A 19,626-nucleotide genomic window follows, 5' to 3' on the forward strand; every position below is an offset into this window, starting at 1 on the left:
CTCTGGGGTTCCATAGGGGTACTATTCATCTACCTTAAGGCTGTCCTTCTGGTCTCTGGGGTTCCATAGGGGTACTATTCATCTACCTTAAGGCTGTCCTTCTGGTCTCTGGGGTTCCATAGGGGTACTATTCATCTACCTTAAGGCTGTCCTTCTGGTCTCTGGGGTTCCATAGGGGTACTATTCATCTACCTTAAGGCTGTCCTTCTGGTCTCTGGGGTTCCATAGGGGTACTATTCATCTACCTTAAGGCTGTCCTTCTGGTCTCTGGGGTTCCATAGGGGTACTATTCATCTACCTTAAGGCTGTCCTTCTGGTCTCTGGGTTCTATAGGGGTACTATTCATCTACCTTAAGGCTGTCCTTCTGGTCTCTGGGGTTCCATAGGGGTACTATTCATCTACCTTAAGGCTGTCCTTCTGGTCTCTGGGGTTCCATCGGGTACTATTCATCTACCTTAAGGCTGTCCTTCTGGTCTCTGGGGTTCCATAGGGGTACTATTCATCTACCTTAACGCTGTCCTTCTGGTCTCTGGGGTTCCATAGGGGTACTATTCATCTACCTTAAGGCTGTCCTTCTGGTCTCTGGGGTTCCATAGGGGTACTATTCATCTACCTTAAGGCTGTCCTTCTGGTCTCTGGGGTTCCATAGGGGTACTATTCATCTACCTTAAGGCTGTCCTTCTGGTCTCTGGGGTTCCATAGGGGTACTATTCATCTACCTTAAGGCTGTCCTTCTGGTCTCTGGGGTTCCATAGGGTACTATTCATCTACCTTAAGGCTGTCCTTCTGGTCTCTGGGGTTCCATCGGGGTACTATTCATCTACCTTAAGGCTGTCCTTCTGGTCTCTGGGGTTCCATAGGGGTACTATTCATCTACCTTAAGGCTGTCCTTCTGGTCTCTGGGGTTCCATAGGGGTACTATTTATCTACCTTAAGGCTGTCCTTCTGGTCTCTGGGGTTCCATCGGGGTACTATTCATCTACCTTAAGGCTGTCCTTCTGGTCTCTGGGGTTCCATCGGGGTACTATTCATCTACCTTAAGGCTGTCCTTCTGGTCTCTGGGGTTCCATACGGGTACTATTCATCTACCTTAAGGCTGTCCTTCTGGTCTCTGGGGTTCCATCGGGGTACTATTCATCTACCTTAAGGCTGTCCTTCTGGTCTCTGGGGTTCCATCGGGGTACTATTCATCTACCTTAAGGCTGTCCTTCTGGTCTCTGGGGTTCCATAGGGGTACTATTCATCTACCTTAAGGCTGTCCTTCTGGTCTCTGGGTTCCATAGGGGTACTATTCATCTACCTTAAGGCTGTCCTTCTGGTCTCTGGGGTTCCCAATGGTTCCATAGGGGTACTATTTATCTACCTTAAGGCTGTCCTTCTGGTCTCTGGGGTTCCCAGTGATTCCATCGGGGTACTATTCATCTTCTTTCTTCTTCTCAGCTGGGGAAGATAATGCGTGGTCCCTTCCTGAAGTTCGTGGCCCATGCAGCTTCCTTCACCATCTTCCTGGGCCTGCTGGTAATGAATGCAGCGGATCGCTTCCAGGGTACCAAACTGCTCCCTAACATGACAGTACAGGACCACCCCTCTCAGCTGTTCAGGATGACGACCACCCCCTTCACCTGGATGGAGATACTCATCATATCCTGGGTCATAGGTCATATGCAAACTGTATATACTATGTTCAAAATATTGATTATAATAAATATGATTGTGTATTTTCTGTAGTACATACATAACATATGCATGTGAGCGAGCGAGCGCGCGCACACACAAACACGGACACACACACACAGACGCATGCTCGCACGTACACTGAGTGTACAAAACATTAGGAACAACCACTCTTTCCATTACTGACCAGGTGAATCCAGGTGAAAGCTATGATCCCTTATTGATGTCACCTGTTAAATCCACTTCTATCAGTGTAGATGAAGGGGAGGAGTCACGTTAAAGAAGGATTTTTAATCTTTGTGAACATTGAGACATGGATTGTGTCTGTGGGAATTCAGAGGGTGAATGGGCAAGACCAAATATTTAAGTGCCTTTGAACGGGGTATGGTAGTAGGTACCAGGCGCACCAGTTTGTGTCAAAAACTGCAACGCTGCTGGGTTTTTCACACTCAACAGTTTCCCGTGCGTATCAAGAACGGTCCACCACCCAAAGGACATCCAACCAGCTTGACACAACTGTGGGAAGCATTGGAGTCAACATGGGCCAACATCCCTGTGGAACGCTTTAAAGACCTTGTAGAGTCCATGACCTGACGAATTGAGGCTGTGCTGAGGGCAAAAATGCAGCCAATCAGATTGCGGTGGTAGCACTAACCCTTAAATAACATTGACCTCGATGACAGGAAGCAAATGGTTGACCTCGATAACAGGAAGCAAATGGTTGACCTCCATAAGAGGAAGCAAATGGTTCACCTCCATAACAGGAAGCAAATGGTTGACCTCCATAACAGGAAGCAAATGGTTGACCTCGATAACAGGAAGCAAATGGTTCACCTCCAAAACAGGAAGCAAATGGTTGACCTCCATAACAGGAAGCAAATGGTTGACCTCGATAACAGGAAGCAAATGGTTGACCTCCATAACAGGAAGCAAATGGTTGACCTCCATAACAGGAAGCAAATGGTTGACCTCCATAACAGGAAGCAAACGGTTGACCTCCATAACAGGAAGCAAATGGTTCACCTCCATAACAGGAAGCAAATGGTTCACCTCCATAACAGGAAGCAAATGGTTGACCTCGATAACAGGAAGCAAATGGTTCACCTCCAAAACAGGAAGCAAATGGTTGACCTCCATAACAGGAAACAAATGGTTCACCTCCATAACAGGAAGCAAATGGTTGACCTCGATAACAGGAAGCAAATGGTTGACCTCCATAACAGGAGGCAAATGGTTGATCTCGATAACAGGAAGCAAATGGTTGACCTCCATAACAGGAGGCAAATGGTTGATCTCGATAACAGGAAGCAAATGGTTCACAAATGATTGCCATGGACCTAGTTAGCAGAGATTTAATGATGATGAGAGACAAAAAAATTCAATAAATCGTACAATTCCAACTACTGAATCCTGCAAGATACTTATCTCAAGATACTTATCTCAAGATACTTATCTCAAGATACTTATCTTAAGATACTTATCTCAAGATACTTATCTCAAGATACTTATCTTGAGATACTTATCTTAAGATACTTATCTCAAGATACTTATCTCAAGATACTTATCTCGAGATACTTATCTTGAGATACTTATCTTAAGATACTTATCTTGCCGGATTCAATAGTTGGAATTGTACGATTTGTTGCACCATCCCTTTCTCTGTGATTGTCATTCTAACACCAAAAAATTGTTAAACAAATCTAAATATATTTTACATTTTAGATTATTCAAAGTAGCCACCCTTTGCCTTGATGACTTGGGATTCTCAAAATCTTTTTTCTTGTTGTCACATACACATGGTTAGCAGATGTTAATGCAAGTGTAGCGAAATGCTTGTGTTTCTGGTTTCCGACCAGGTCTGGAGTACTGCTGGTTTCCTGTTAAGCTCCTATCCTACCAGGTCTGGAGTACTGCTGGTTTTCTGTTAAACTCCTATCCTACCAGGTCTGGAGTACTGCTGGTTTTCTGTTAAACTCCTATCCTACCAGGTCTGGAGTACTGCTGGTTTTCTGTTAAACTCCTATCCTACCAGGTCTGGAGTACTGCTGGTTTTCTGTTAAACTCTTATCCTACCAGGTCTGGAGTACTGCTGGTTTCTGTTAAACTCCTATCCTACCAGGTCTGGAGTACTGCTGGTTTTCTGTTAAACTCCTATCCTACCAGGTCTGGAGTACTGCTGGTTTTCTGTTAAACTCCTATCCTACCAGGTCTGGAGTACTGCTGGTTTTCTGTTAAACTCTTATCCTACCAGGTTTGGAGTACTGCTGGTTTTCTGTTAAACTCTTATCCTACCAGGTCTGGAGTACTGCTGGTTTTCTGTCATCAGTCTATAATAACCGGCCTGTCATCAGTCTATAATAACCGGCCTGTAGCCTGTCATCAGTCTATAATAACCGGCCTGTTGCCTGTCATCAGTCTATAATAACCGGCCTGTAGCCTGTCATCAGTCTATAATAACCAGCCAGTGGCCTGTCATCAGTCTATAATAACCGGCGTGTCATCAGTCTATAATAACCGGCCTGTCATCAGTCTATAACAACCGGCCTGGAGCCTGTCATGAGTCTATAATAACCGGCCTGTAGCCTGTCACCAGTCTATAATAACCGGCCTGTCATCAGTCTATAATAACCGGCCTGTCATCAGTCTATAACAACCGGCCTGGAGCCTGTCATGAGTCTATAATAACCGGCCTGTAGCCTGTCACCAGTCTATAATAACCGGCCTGTAATCAGTCTATAATAACCGGCCTGTAGCCTGTCATCAGTCTATAATTACCAGCCAGTAGCCTGTCATCAGTCTATAATAACCAGCCTGTAGCCTGTCATCAGTCTATAATAACCTGCCTGTTGCCTGTCATCAGTCTATAATAACCGGCCTGTAGCCTGTCACCAGTCTATAATTACCGGCCTGTAGCCTGTCATCAGTCTATGAAAACCGGCCTGTCATCAGTCTATACTAACCTCCCTGTCATCAGTCTATAATAACCGGCCTGTAGCCTGTCATCAGTCTATAATAACCGGCCTGTAATCAGTCTATAATAACCGGCATGTAGCCTGTCATCAGTCTATAATAACCAGCCTGTAGCCTGTCATCAGTCTATAATAACCTGCCTGTTGCCTGTCATCAGTCTATAATAACCGGCCTGTAGCCTGTCACCAGTCTATAATTACCGGCCTGTAGCCTGTCATCAGTCTATAATAACCGGCCTGTCATCAGTCCATACTAACCTCCCTGTCATCAGTCTATAATAACCTGTATGTAGCCTGTCATCAGTCTATAATAACCGGCCTGTAGCCTGTCATCAGTCTATAATAACCGGCCTGTCATCAGTCTATAATAACCAGCCTGTCATCAGTCTATAATAACCGACCTGTAGCCTGTCATCAGTCTATAATAACCGGCCTGTCATCAGTCTATAATAACCGGCCTGTCATCAGTCTATAATAACCGGCCTGTAGCCTGTCATCAGTCTATAATAACCGGCCTGTTGCCTGTCATCAGTCTATAATAACCGGCCTGTAGCCTGTCATCAGTCTATAATAACCAGCCTGTAGCCTGTCATCAGTCTATAATAACCTGCCTGTTGCCTGTCATCAGTCTATAATAACCGGCCTGTAGCCTGTCATCAGTCTATAATAACCGGCCTGTCATCAGTCTATAATAACCGGCCTGTCATCAGTCTATACTAACCTCCCTGTCATCAGTCTATAATAACCTGCCTGTAGCCTGTCATCAGTCTATAATAACCGGCCTGTAGCCTGTCATCAGTCTATAATAACCGGCCTGTCATCAGTCTATAATAACCGGCCTGTAGCCTGTCATCAGTCTATAATAACCGGCCTGTCATCAGTCTATAATAACCGGCCTGTAGCCTGTCATCAGTCTATAATAACCGGCCTGTCATCAGTCTATAATAACCGGCCTGTAGCCTGTCATCAGTCTATAATAACCGGCCTGTCATCAATCTATAATAACCGGCCTGTCATCAGTCTATAATAACCGGCCTGTAGCCTGTCATCAGTCTATAATAACCGGCCTCTCATCAGTCTATAATAACCTGCCTGTCACCAGTCTATAATAACCTACCTGTTTCCCGTCAGCAATTTGATGTGACTTGTCTACATCCCATTATGTGAAGGGAGGGAGGTTCCCACACTGTTGTTCTGAAATAGCCCTGTAGCAGAGGAGGATCACAGAGGTCAAAGACAGAACACTGACAATCACAGAGGGGACAAAATACTGTAATCACTCTAACATATGTGACACCAGGAAATAGATATTTAACATATACACTTTGTCTACTTGGATGGGTTCTTGGCAAAGATTTGACTTTGAATTAGACAAAGCATTGAACTTAAAGCCATGTCTCTGTTACATTATATGGCAGACAAGCACAGACATGTGATGTGGGGCTAGAATTTTTTAAACTTTTATTTATTTATTTAACTAGGCAAATCAGTTAAGAACAAATTCTTATTTTCAATGACGGCCTGGGAACAGTGTGTTAAATGCCTGTTCAGGGGCAGAACGACAGATTTGTACCTTGTCAGCTCGGGGATATGAACTTGCAAACTTTCGGTTACTTGTCCAACGCTCTAACCACTAGGCTACCCTGCCGCCCAAATAGAATAGAATGTGGATTGATACCAAATGTATGCTACACATACTGGAAGAAATAAGCTATGTCTGTCTGTGTCGATGGGATCTGGGAAAGGGGACACGTTTAATTGAATGCAAATCATTGATGTGATAGTCAAGTCTCTCTAATATATGATTGCTTAGTTACGCCCACCACACCTCAGGTAGCTGTACTGTAGGCCAGTACTTCACAACCTGGGGGTACATCTACCCCTGGGGAGGCCTATCCACAGAGCTACTTACTGTATACGGCTTACTGAAGAAATGCACATGAGAAGAACATCTACTGCAGACCCGATATGAGTCCTTTCCATCATAGTTCAGGGAAGTCTTCTCTTCTTCTCTCATGCTCATTCCAACCCGTGCTGCTGTTCTCTCTTCTTCTCTCCAGCTCATTCCAATCCATGCTGCTGTTCTCTCTTCTTCTCTCGAGCTCATTCCAATCCATGCTGCTGTTCTCTCTTCTTCTCTCCAGCTTATTCCAATCCATGCTGCTGTTCTCTCTTCTTCTCTCCAGCTCATTCCAATCCATGCTGCTGTTCTCTCTTCTTCTCTCCAGCTCATTCCAATCCATGCTGCTGTTCTCTCTTCTTCTCTCCAGCTCATTCCAATCCTTGCTGCTGTTCTCTCTTCTTCTCTCCAGCTTATTCCAATCCATGCTGCTGTTCTCTCTTCTTCTCTCCAGCTCATTCCAATCCATGCTGCTGTTCTCTCTTCTTCTCTCCAGCTCATTCCAATCCATGCTGCTGTTCTCTCTTCTTCTCTCCTGCTCATTCCAATCCATGCTGCTGTTCTCTCTTCTTCTCTCTTGCTCATTCCAATCCATGCTGCTGTTTTCTCTTCTTCTCTCCTGCTCATTCCAACCCGTGCTGCTGTTCTCTCTTCTTCTCTCCAGCTCATTCCAACCCATGCTGCGGTTCTCTCTTCTTCTCTCCAGCTCATTCCAACCCATGCAGCTGTTCTCTCTTCTTCTCTCCAGCTCATTCCAATCCATGCTGCTGTTCTCTCTTCTTCTCTCCAGCTCATTCCAATCCATGCTGCTGTTCTCTCTTCTTCTCTCCAGCTTATTCCAATCCATGCTGCTGTTCTCTCTTCTTCTCTCCAGCTCATTCCAATCCATGCTGCTGTTCTCTCTTCTTCTCTCCAGCTTATTCCAATGCATGCTGCTGTTCTCTCTTCTTCTCTCCAGCTTATTCCAATCCATGCTGCTGTTCTCTCTTCTTCTCTCCAGCTCATTCCAATCCATGCTGCTGTTCTCTCTTCTTCTCTCCAGTTTATTCCAATCCATGCTGCTGTTCTCTCTTCTTCTCTCCAGCTCATTCCAATCCATGCTGCTGTTCTCTCTTCTTCTCTCCAGCTCATTCCAATCCATGCTGCTGTTCTCTCTTCTTCTCTCCAGCTTATTCCAATCCATGCTGCTGTTCTCTCTTCTTCTCTCCTGCTCATTCCAATCCATGCTGCTGTTCTCTCTTCTTCTCTCCAGCTCATTCCAATCCATGCTGCTGTTCTCTCTTCTTCTCTCCTGCTCATTCCGGTTACTAGTCCAACACTCTAACCACTAGGCTACCCTGCCGCCTCTCTTCTTCTCTCCAGCTCATTCCAATCCATGCTGCTAATCTTGAGTGTCTTAGGTTTTATGACAGCTATTACATTTCATTTGTGGGCAGAGTGAATATAATATACCAAATGTGGGATACACATACTGGCACCACATTAATCTGATTTTATATATTGGCACCACATTAATCTGATTTTATATACTGGCACCACATTAATCTGTTCTTATATACTGGCACCACATTAATCTGATTTTATATACTGGCACCACATTAATCTGATTTTATGTACTGGCACCACATTAATCTGATTTTATATACTGGCACCACATTAATCTGTTCTTATATACTGGCACCACATTAATCTGTTCTTATATACTGGCACCACATTAATCTGATTTTATATACTGGCACCACATTAATCTGTTCTTATATACTGGCACCACATTAATCAGATTTTATATACTGGCACCACATTAGTCTGTTCTTATATACTGGCACCACATTAATCTGATTTTATATACTGGCACCACATTAGTCTGTTCTTATATATACTGGCACCACATTAATCTGTTCTTATATACTGGCACCACATTAGTCTGTTCTTATATACTGGCACCATATTAGTCTGTCCTTATATACTGGCACCACATTAATCTGTTTTTATATACTGGCACCACATTAGTCTGATTTTATATACTGGCACCACCTTAATCTGATTTTATATACTGGCACCACATTAGTCTGTTCTTATATACTGGCACCACATTAATCTGTTTTTATATACTGGCACCACATTAATCTGATTTTATATACTGGCACCACATTAATCTGATTTTATATACTGGCACCACATTAGTCTGTTCTTATATATACTGGCACCACATTAATCTGTTCTTATATACTGGCACCACATTAGTCTGTTCTTATATACTGGCACCATATTAGTCTGTCCTTATATACTGGCACCACATTAATCTGTTTTTATATACTGGCACCACATTAGTCTGTTCTTATATACTGGCACCATATTAGTCTGTCCTTATATACTGGCACCACATGAATCTGTTTTTATATACTGGCACCACATTAATCTGTTCTTATATACTGGCACCACATTAGTCTGTTCTTATATACTGGCACCATATTAGTCTGTCCTTATATACTGGCACCACATTAATCTGTTTTTATATACTGGCACCACATTAATCTGTTCTTATATACTGGCACCACATTAGTCTGTTCTTATATACTGGCACCATATTAGTCTGTCCTTATATACTGGCACCACATTAATCTGTTTTTATATACTGGCACCACATTAGTCTGATTTTATATACTGGCACCACCTTAATCTGATTTTATATACTGGCACCATATTAGTCTGTCCTTATATACTGGCACCACATTAATCTGTTTTTATATACTGGCACCACATTAGTCTGATTTTATATACTGGCACCACCTTAATCTGATTTTATATACTGGCACCACATTAATCTGTTCTTATATACTGGCACCACATTAGTCTGTTCTTATATACTGGCACCACATTAGTCTGTTCTTATATACTGGCACCACATTAATGTGATTTTATATACTGGCACCACATTAATCTGTTCTTATATACTGGCACCACATTAATCTGATTGTATATACTGGCACCACATTAGTCTGATTTTATATACTGGCACCACATTAATCTGATGTTATATACTGACACCACATTAATCTCATTTTATATACTGGCACCACATTAATCTGATTTTATATACTGGCACCACATTAGTCTGATTTTATAAACTGGCACCACATTAATCTGATTTTATATACTGGCACCACATTAGTCTGATTTTATATACTGGCACCACATTAATCTGATTTTATATACTGGCACCACATTAGTCTGATTTTATATACTGGCACCACATTAGTCTGATTTTATATACTGGCACCACATTAATCTGATTTTATATACTGGCACCACATTAGTCTGATTTTATATACTGGCACCACATTAATCTGATTTTATATACTGGCACCACAGTAATCTGATTTTATATACTGGCACCACATTAATCTGTTCTTATATACTGGCACCACATTAGTCTGTTCTTATATACTGGCACCACATTAATCTGATTTTATATACTGGCACCACATTAGTCTGATTTTATATACTGGCACCACATTAGTCTGATTTTATATACTGGCACCATATTAATCTGATTTTATATACTGGCACCACATTAGTCTGATTTTATATACTGGCACCACATTAATCTGATTTTATATACTGGCACCACAGTAATCTGATTTTATATACTGGCACCACATTAATCTGTTCTTATATACTGGCACCACATTAGTCTGTTCTTATACACTGGCACCACATTAGTCTGTTCTTATATACTGGCACCACATTTGTCTGTTCTTATATACTGACGCCACATTAATCTGTTCTTATATACTGGCACCACATTAGTCTGTTCTTATATACCGGCACCACATTAATGTATTCTTATATACTGGCACCACATTAATCTGATTTTATATACTGGCACCACATTAATCTGATTTTATATACTGGCACCACATTAATCTGATTTTATATACTGGCACCACATTAATCTGTTCTTATATACTGGCACCACATTAATCTGATTTTATATACTGGCACCACATTAATCTGATTTTATATACTGGCACCACATTAATCTGATTTTATATACTGGCACCACATTAATCTGATTTTATATACTGGCACCACATTAATCTGATTTTATATACTGGCACCACATTAATCTGTTCTTATATAGTGGCACCACATTAATCTGATTTTATATACTGGCACCACATTAATCTGTTCTTATATACTGGCACCACATTAATCTGATTTTATATACTGGCACCACATTAATCTGTTCTTATATACTGGCACCACATTAATCTGATTTTATATACTGGCACCACATTAGTCTGATTTCATAAACTGGCACCACATTAATCTGATTTTATATACTGACACCACATTAATCTGATTTTATATACTGGCACCACATTAATCTGTTCTTATATACTGGCACCACATTAATCTGATTTTATATACTGGCACCACATTAGTCTGATTGTATATACTGGCACCACATTAATATGATGTTATATACTGGCACCACATTAATCAGATTTTATATACTGGCACCACATTAGTCTGATTGTATATACTGGCACCACATTAATATGATGTTATATACTGGCACCACATTAATCAGATTTTATATACTGGCACCACAGTAATCTGATTTTATATACTGGCACCACATTAATCTGTTCTTATATACTGGCACCACATTAGTCTGTTCTTATACACTGGCACCACATTAGTCTGTTCTTATATACTGGCACCGCATGTGTCTGTTCTTATATATACTGGCACCACATTAATCTGTTCTTATATACTGGCACCACATTAGTCTGTTCTTATATACTGGCACCATATTAGTCTGTCCTTATATACTGGCACCACATTAATCTGTTTTTATATACTGGCACCACATTAGTCTGATTTTATATACTGGCACCACCTTAATCTGATTTTATATACTGGCACCACATTAGTCTGTTCTTATATACTGGCACCACATTAATCTGTTTTTATATACTGGCACCACATTAATCTGATTTTATATACTGGCACCACATTAATCTGATTTTATATACTGGCACCACATTAGTCTGTTCTTATATATACTGGCACCACATTAATCTGTTCTTATATACTGGCACCACATTAGTCTGTTCTTATATACTGGCACCATATTAGTCTGTCCTTATATACTGGCACCACATTAATCTGTTTTTATATACTGGCACCACATTAGTCTGTTCTTATATACTGGCACCATATTAGTCTGTCCTTATATACTGGCACCACATTAATCTGTTTTTATATACTGGCACCACATTAATCTGTTCTTATATACTGGCACCACATTAGTCTGTTCTTATATACTGGCACCATATTAGTCTGTCATATATACTGGCACCACATTAATCTGTTTTTATATACTGGCACCACATTAATCTGTTCTTATATACTGGCACCACATTAGTCTGTTCTTATATACTGGCACCATATTAGTCTGTCCTTATATACTGGCACCACATTAATCTGTTTTTATATACTGGCACCACATTAGTCTGATTTTATATACTGGCACCACCTTAATCTGATTTTATATACTGGCACCACATTAGTCTGTTCTTATATACTGGCACCACATTAATCTGTTTTTATATACTGGCACCACATTAATCTGATTTTATATACTGGCACCACCTTAATCTGATTTTATATACTGGCACCACATTAGTCTGTTCTTATATACTGGCACCACATTAATCTGATTTTATATACTGGCACCACATTAGTCTGTTCTTATATACTGGCACCACATTAATGTGATTTTATATACTGGCACCACATTAATCTGTTCTTATATACTGGCACCACATTAATCTGATTGTATATACTGGCACCACATTAGTCTGATTTTATATACTGGCACCACATTAATCTGATGTTATATACTGACACCACATTAATCTCATTTTATATACTGGCACCACATTAATCTGATTTTATATACTGGCACCACATTAGTCTGATTTTATAAACTGGCACCACATTAATCTGATTTTATATACTGGCACCACATTAGTCTGATTTTATATACTGGCACCACATTAATCTGATTTTATATACTGGCACCACATTAGTCTGATTTTATATACTGGCACCACATTAGTCTGATTTTATATACTGGCACCATATTAATCTGATTTTATATACTGGCACCACATTAGTCTGATTTTATATACTGGCACCACATTAATCTGATTTTATATACTGGCACCACAGTAATCTGATTTTATATACTGGCACCACATTAATCTGTTCTTATATACTGGCACCACATTAGTCTGTTCTTATACACTGGCACCACATTAGTCTGTTCTTATATACTGGCACCACATTTGTCTGTTCTTATATACTGACGCCACATTAATCTGTTCTTATATACTGGCACCACATTAGTCTGTTCTTATATACCGGCACCACATTAATGTATTCTTATATACTGGCACCACATTAATCTGATTTTATATACTGGCACCACATTAATCTGATTTTATATACTGGCACCACATTAATCTGATTTTATATACTGGCACCACATTAGTCTGTTCTTATATACTGGCACTACATTAATCTGATTTTATATACTGGCACCACATTAGTCTGCCGTTATATACTGGCACCACATTAATCTGATTTTATATACTGGCACCACATTAATCTGATTTTATATACTGGCACCACATTAATCTGATTTTATATACTGGCACCACATTAATCTGTTCTTATATATTGGCACCACATTAATCTGATTTTATATACTGGCACCACATTAATCTGATTTTATATACTGGCACCACATTAATCTGTTCTTATATACTGGCACTACATTAATCTTATTTTATATACTGGCACCACATTAGTCTGATTTCATAAACTGGCACCACATTAATCTGATTTTATATACTGACACCACATTAATCTGATTTTATATACTGGCACCACATTAATCTGTTCTTATATACTGGCACCACATTAATCTGATTTTATATACTGGCACCACATTAGTCTGATTGTATATACTGGCACCACATTAATATGATGTTATATACTGGCACCACATTAATCAGATTTTATATACTGGCACCACAGTAATCTGATTTTATATACTGGCACCACATTAATCTGTTCTTATATACTGGCACCACATTAGTCTGTTCTTATACACTGGCACCACATTAGTCTGTTCTTATATACTGGCACCGCATGTGTCTGTTCTTATATATACTGGCACCACATTAATCTGTTCTTATATACTGGCACCACATTAGTCTGTTCTTATATACTGGCACCATATTAGTCTGTCCTTATATACTGGCACCACATTAATCTGTTTTTATATACTGGCACCACATTAGTCTGATTTTATATACTGGCACCACCTTAATCTGATTTTATATACTGGCACCACATTAGTCTGTTCTTATATACTGGCACCACATTAATCTGTTTTTATATACTGGCACCACATTAATCTGATTTTATATACTGGCACCACATTAATCTGATTTTATATACTGGCACCACATTAGTCTGTTCTTATATATACTGGCACCACATTAATCTGTTCTTATATACTGGCACCACATTAGTCTGTTCTTATATACTGGCACCATATTAGTCTGTCCTTATATACTGGCACCACATTAATCTGTTTTTATATACTGGCACCACATTAGTCTGTTCTTATATACTGGCACCATATTAGTCTGTCCTTATATACTGGCACCACATTAATCTGTTTTTATATACTGGCACCACATTAATCTGTTCTTATATACTGGCACCACATTAGTCTGTTCTTATATACTGGCACCATATTAGTCTGTCCTTATATACTGGCACCACATTAATCTGTTTTTATATACTGGCACCACATTAATCTGTTCTTATATACTGGCACCACATTAGTCTGTTCTTATATACTGGCACCATATTAGTCTGTCCTTATATACTGGCACCACATTAATCTGTTTTTATATACTGGCACCACATTAGTCTGATTTTATATACTGGCACCACCTTAATCTGATTTTATATACTGGCACCACATTAGTCTGTTCTTATATACTGGCACCACATTAATCTGTTTTTATATACTGGCACCACATTAATCTGATTTTATATACTGGCACCACCTTAATCTGATTTTATATACTGGCACCACATTAGTCTGTTCTTATATACTGGCACCACATTAGTCTGATTTTATATACTGGCACCACATTAGTCTGTTCTTATATACTGGCACCACATTAATGTGATTTTATATACTGGCACCACATTAATCTGTTCTTATATACTGGCACCACATTAATCTGATTGTATATACTGGCACCACATTAGTCTGATTTTATATACTGGCACCACATTAATCTGATGTTATATACTGACACCACATTAATCTCATTTTATATACTGGCACCACATTAATCTGATTTTATATACTGGCACCACATTAGTCTGATTTTATAAACTGGCACCACATTAATCTGATTTTATATACTGGCACCACATTAGTCTGATTTTATATACTGGCACCACATTAATCTGATTTTATATACTGGCACCACATTAGTCTGATTTTATATACTGGCACCACATTAGTCTGATTTTATATACTGGCACCACATTAATCTGATTTTATATACTGGCACCACATTAGTCTGATTTTATATACTGGCACCACATTAATCTGATTTTATATACTGGCACCACAGTAATCTGATTTTATATACTGGCACCACATTAATCTGTTCTTATATACTGGCACCACATTAGTCTGTTCTTATATACTGGCACCACATTAATCTGATTTTATATACTGGCACCACATTAGTCTGATTTTATATACTGGCACCACATTAGTCTGATTTTATATACTGGCACCATATTAATCTGATTTTATATACTGGCACCACATTAGTCTGATTTTATATACTGGCACCACATTAATCTGATTTTATATACTGGCACCACAGTAATCTGATTTTATATACTGGCACCACATTAATCTGTTCTTATATACTGGCACCACATTAGTCTGTTCTTATACACTGGCACCACATTAGTCTGTTCTTATATACTGGCACCACATTTGTCTGTTCTTATATACTGACGCCACATTAATCTGTTCTTATATACTGGCACCACATTAGTCTGTTCTTATATACCGGCACCACATTAATGTATTCTTATATACTGGCACCACATTAATCTGATTTTATATACTGGCACCACATTAATCTGATTTTATATACTGGCACCACATTAATCTGATTTTATATACTGGCACCACATTAGTCTGTTCTTATATACTGGCACTACATTAATCTGATTTTATATACTGGCACCACATTAGTCTGCCGTTATATACTGGCACCACATTAATCTGATTTTATATACTGGCACCACATTAATCTGATTTTATATACTGGCACCACATTAATCTGATTTTATATACTGGCACCACATTAATCTGTTCTTATATATTGGCACCACATTAATCTGATTTTATATACTGGCACCACATTAATCTGTTCTTATATACTGGCACCACATTAATCTGATTTTATATACTGGCACCACATTAATCTGTTCTTATATACTGGCACCACATTAATCTGATTTTATATACTGGCACCACATTAGTCTGATTTCATAAACTGGCACCACATTAATCTGATTTTATATACTGACACCACATTAATCTGATTTTATATACTGGCACCACATTAATCTGTTCTTATATACTGGCACCACATTAATCTGATTTTATATACTGGCACCACATTAGTCTGATTTTATATACTGGCACCACATTAATATGATGTTATATACTGGCACCACATTAATCAGATTTTATATACTGGCACCACAGTAATCTGATTTTATATACTGGCACCACATTAATCTGTTCTTATATACTGGCACCACATTAGTCTGTTCTTATACACTGGCACCACATTAGTCTGTTCTTATATACTGGCACCACATGTGTCTGTTCTTATACACTGGCACCACATTAGTCTGTTCTTATATACTGGCGCCACATTAATCTGTTCTTATATACTGGCACCACATTAGTCTGTTCTTATATACCGGCACCACATTAATGTATTCTTATATACTGGCACCACATTAATCTGATTTTATATACTGGCACCACATTAGTCCGATTTTATATACTGGCACCACATTAATCTGATTTTATATACTGGCACCACATTAATCTGATGTTATATACTGGCACCACATTAATCTGATTTTATATACTGGCACCACATTAATCTGATTTTATATACTGGCACCACATTAGTCTGTTCTTATATTCTGGCACCACATTTGTCTGTTCTTATATGCTGGCACCACATTAGTCTGTTCTTATATACTGGCACCACATTAATCTGTTCTTATATACTGGCACCACATTAATCTGTTCTTATATACTGGCACCACATTAATCTGATTTTATATACTGGCACCACATTAATCTGATTTTATATACTGGCACCACATTAGTCTGTTCTTATATACTGGCACTACATTAATCTGATTTTATATACTGGCACCACATTAGTCTGCCGTTATATACTGGCACCACATTAATCTGATTTTATATACTGGCACCACATTAATCTGATTTTATATACTGGCACCACATTAATCTGATTTTATATACTGGCACCACATTAATCTGTTCTTATATATTGGCACCACATTAATCTGATTTTATATACTGGCACCACATTAATCTGTTCTTATATACTGGCACCACATTAATCTGATTTTATATACTGGCACCACATTAATCTGTTCTTATATACTGGCACTACATTAATCTTATTTTATATACTGGCACCACATTAGTCTGCCGTTATATACTGGCACCACATTAATCTGATTTTATATACTGGCACCACATTAATCTGATTTTATATACTGGCACCACATTAATCTGATTTTATATACTGGCACCACATTAATCTGTTCTTATATATTGGCACCACATTAATCTGATTTTATATACTGGCACCACATTAATCTGTTCTTATATACTGGCACCACATTAATCTGATTTTATATACTGGCACCACATTAATCTGTTCTTATATACTGGCACCACATTAATCTGATGTTATATACTGGCACCACACTAGTCTGATTTCATAAACTGGCACCACATTAATCTGATTTTATATACTGACACCACATTAATCTGATTTTATATACTGGCACCACATTAATCTGTTCTTATATACTGGCACCACATTAATCTGATTTTATATACTGGCACCACATTAGTCTGATTTTATATACTGGCACCACATTAATATGATTTTATATACTGGCACCACATTAATCAGATTTTATATACTGGCACCACATTAATCTGATTGTATATACTGGCACCACATTAATCTGTTTTTATATACTGGCACCACATTAGTCTGTTTTTATACACTGGCACCACATTAGTCTGTTCTTATATACTGGCACCACATGTGTCTGTTCTTATACACTGGCACCACATTAGTCTGTTCTTATATACTGGCGCCACATTAATCTGTTCTTATATACTGGCACCACATTAGTCTGTTCTTATATACCGGCACCACATTAATGTATTCTTATATACTGGCACCACATTAATCTGATTTTATATACTGGCACCACATTAGTCCGATTTTATATACTGGCACCACATTAATCTGATTTTATATACTGGCACCACATTAATCTGATGTTATATACTGGCACCACATTAATCTGATTTTATATACTGGCACCACATTAATCTGATTTTATATACTGGCACCACATTAGTCTGTTCTTATATTCTGGCACCACATTTGTCTGTTCACCACATTAATCTGTTCTTATATACTGGCACCACATTAATCTGTTCTTATATACTGGCACCACATTAATCTGATTTTATATACTGGCACCACATTAATCTGATTTTATATACTGGCACCACATTAGTCTGCCGTTATATACTGGCACCACATGAATCTGTTCTTATATACTGGCACCACATTAATCTGATCTTATATACTGGCACCACATTAGTCTGTTCTTATATACCGGCACCACATTAATCTGTTCTTATATACTGGCACCACATTAATCTGATTTTATATACTGGCACCACATTAGTCTGTCCTTATATACTTGCACCACATTCATCTGTTCTTATATACTGGCACCACATTAATCTGATCTTATATACTGGCACCACATTAGTCTGTTCTCATATACTGGCACCACATTAATCTGATTTTATATACTGGCACCACATTAATCTGATGTTATATACTGGCACCCTATTAATCTGATTTTATATACTGGCACCACATTATTCTGATTTTATATACTGGCACCACATTAGTCTGTTCTTATATTCTGGCACCACATTTGTCTGTTCTTATATGCTGGCACCACATTAGTCTGTTCTTATATACTGGCACCACATTAATCTGATTTTATATACTGGCACCACATTAATCTGATGTTATATACTGGCACCACATTAATCTGATTTTATATACTGGCACCACATTAATCTGATTTTATATACTGGCACCACATTAGTCTGTTCTTATATTCTGGCACCACATTTGTCTGTTCTTATATGCTGGCACCACATTAGTCTGTTCTTATATACTGGCACCACATTAATCTGTTCTTATATACTGGCACCACATTAATCTGTTCTTATATACTGGCACCACATTAATCTGATGTTATATACTGGCACCACATTAATCTGATTTTATATACTGGCACCACATTAGTCTTCTGTTATATACTGGCACCACATGAATCTGTTCTTATATACTGGCACCACATTAATCTGATCTTATATACTGGCACCACATTAGTCTGTTCTTATATACCGGCACCACATTAATCTGTTCTTATATACTGGCACCACATTAATCTGATTTTATATACTGGCACCACATTAGTCTGTCCTTATATACTGGCACCACATTCATCTGTTCTTATATACTGGCACCACATTAATCTGATCTTATATACTGGCACCACAT

The 19,626-nt window shown here is 38.7% G+C and overlaps 1 protein-coding gene across 1 annotated transcript in view; it reads left to right on the plus strand.

Moving 5' to 3' along the window:
• trpc6b (transient receptor potential cation channel, subfamily C, member 6b) overlaps positions 1 to 19,626 on the plus strand; it is a 136,270-nt gene that overhangs the window by 46,465 nt on the left and 70,179 nt on the right. The window contains exon 5 of the mRNA XM_052468726.1: positions 1,442 to 1,658. Within this exon, the coding sequence (XP_052324686.1) occupies positions 1,442 to 1,658 (217 nt within the window). The remainder of the gene's footprint in view (positions 1 to 1,441; positions 1,659 to 19,626) is intronic.

Source organism: Oncorhynchus keta, chromosome 18 (assembly GCF_023373465.1).
Source record: "Oncorhynchus keta strain PuntledgeMale-10-30-2019 chromosome 18, Oket_V2, whole genome shotgun sequence".
NCBI classification, from domain to species: domain Eukaryota; kingdom Metazoa; phylum Chordata; class Actinopteri; order Salmoniformes; family Salmonidae; genus Oncorhynchus; species Oncorhynchus keta.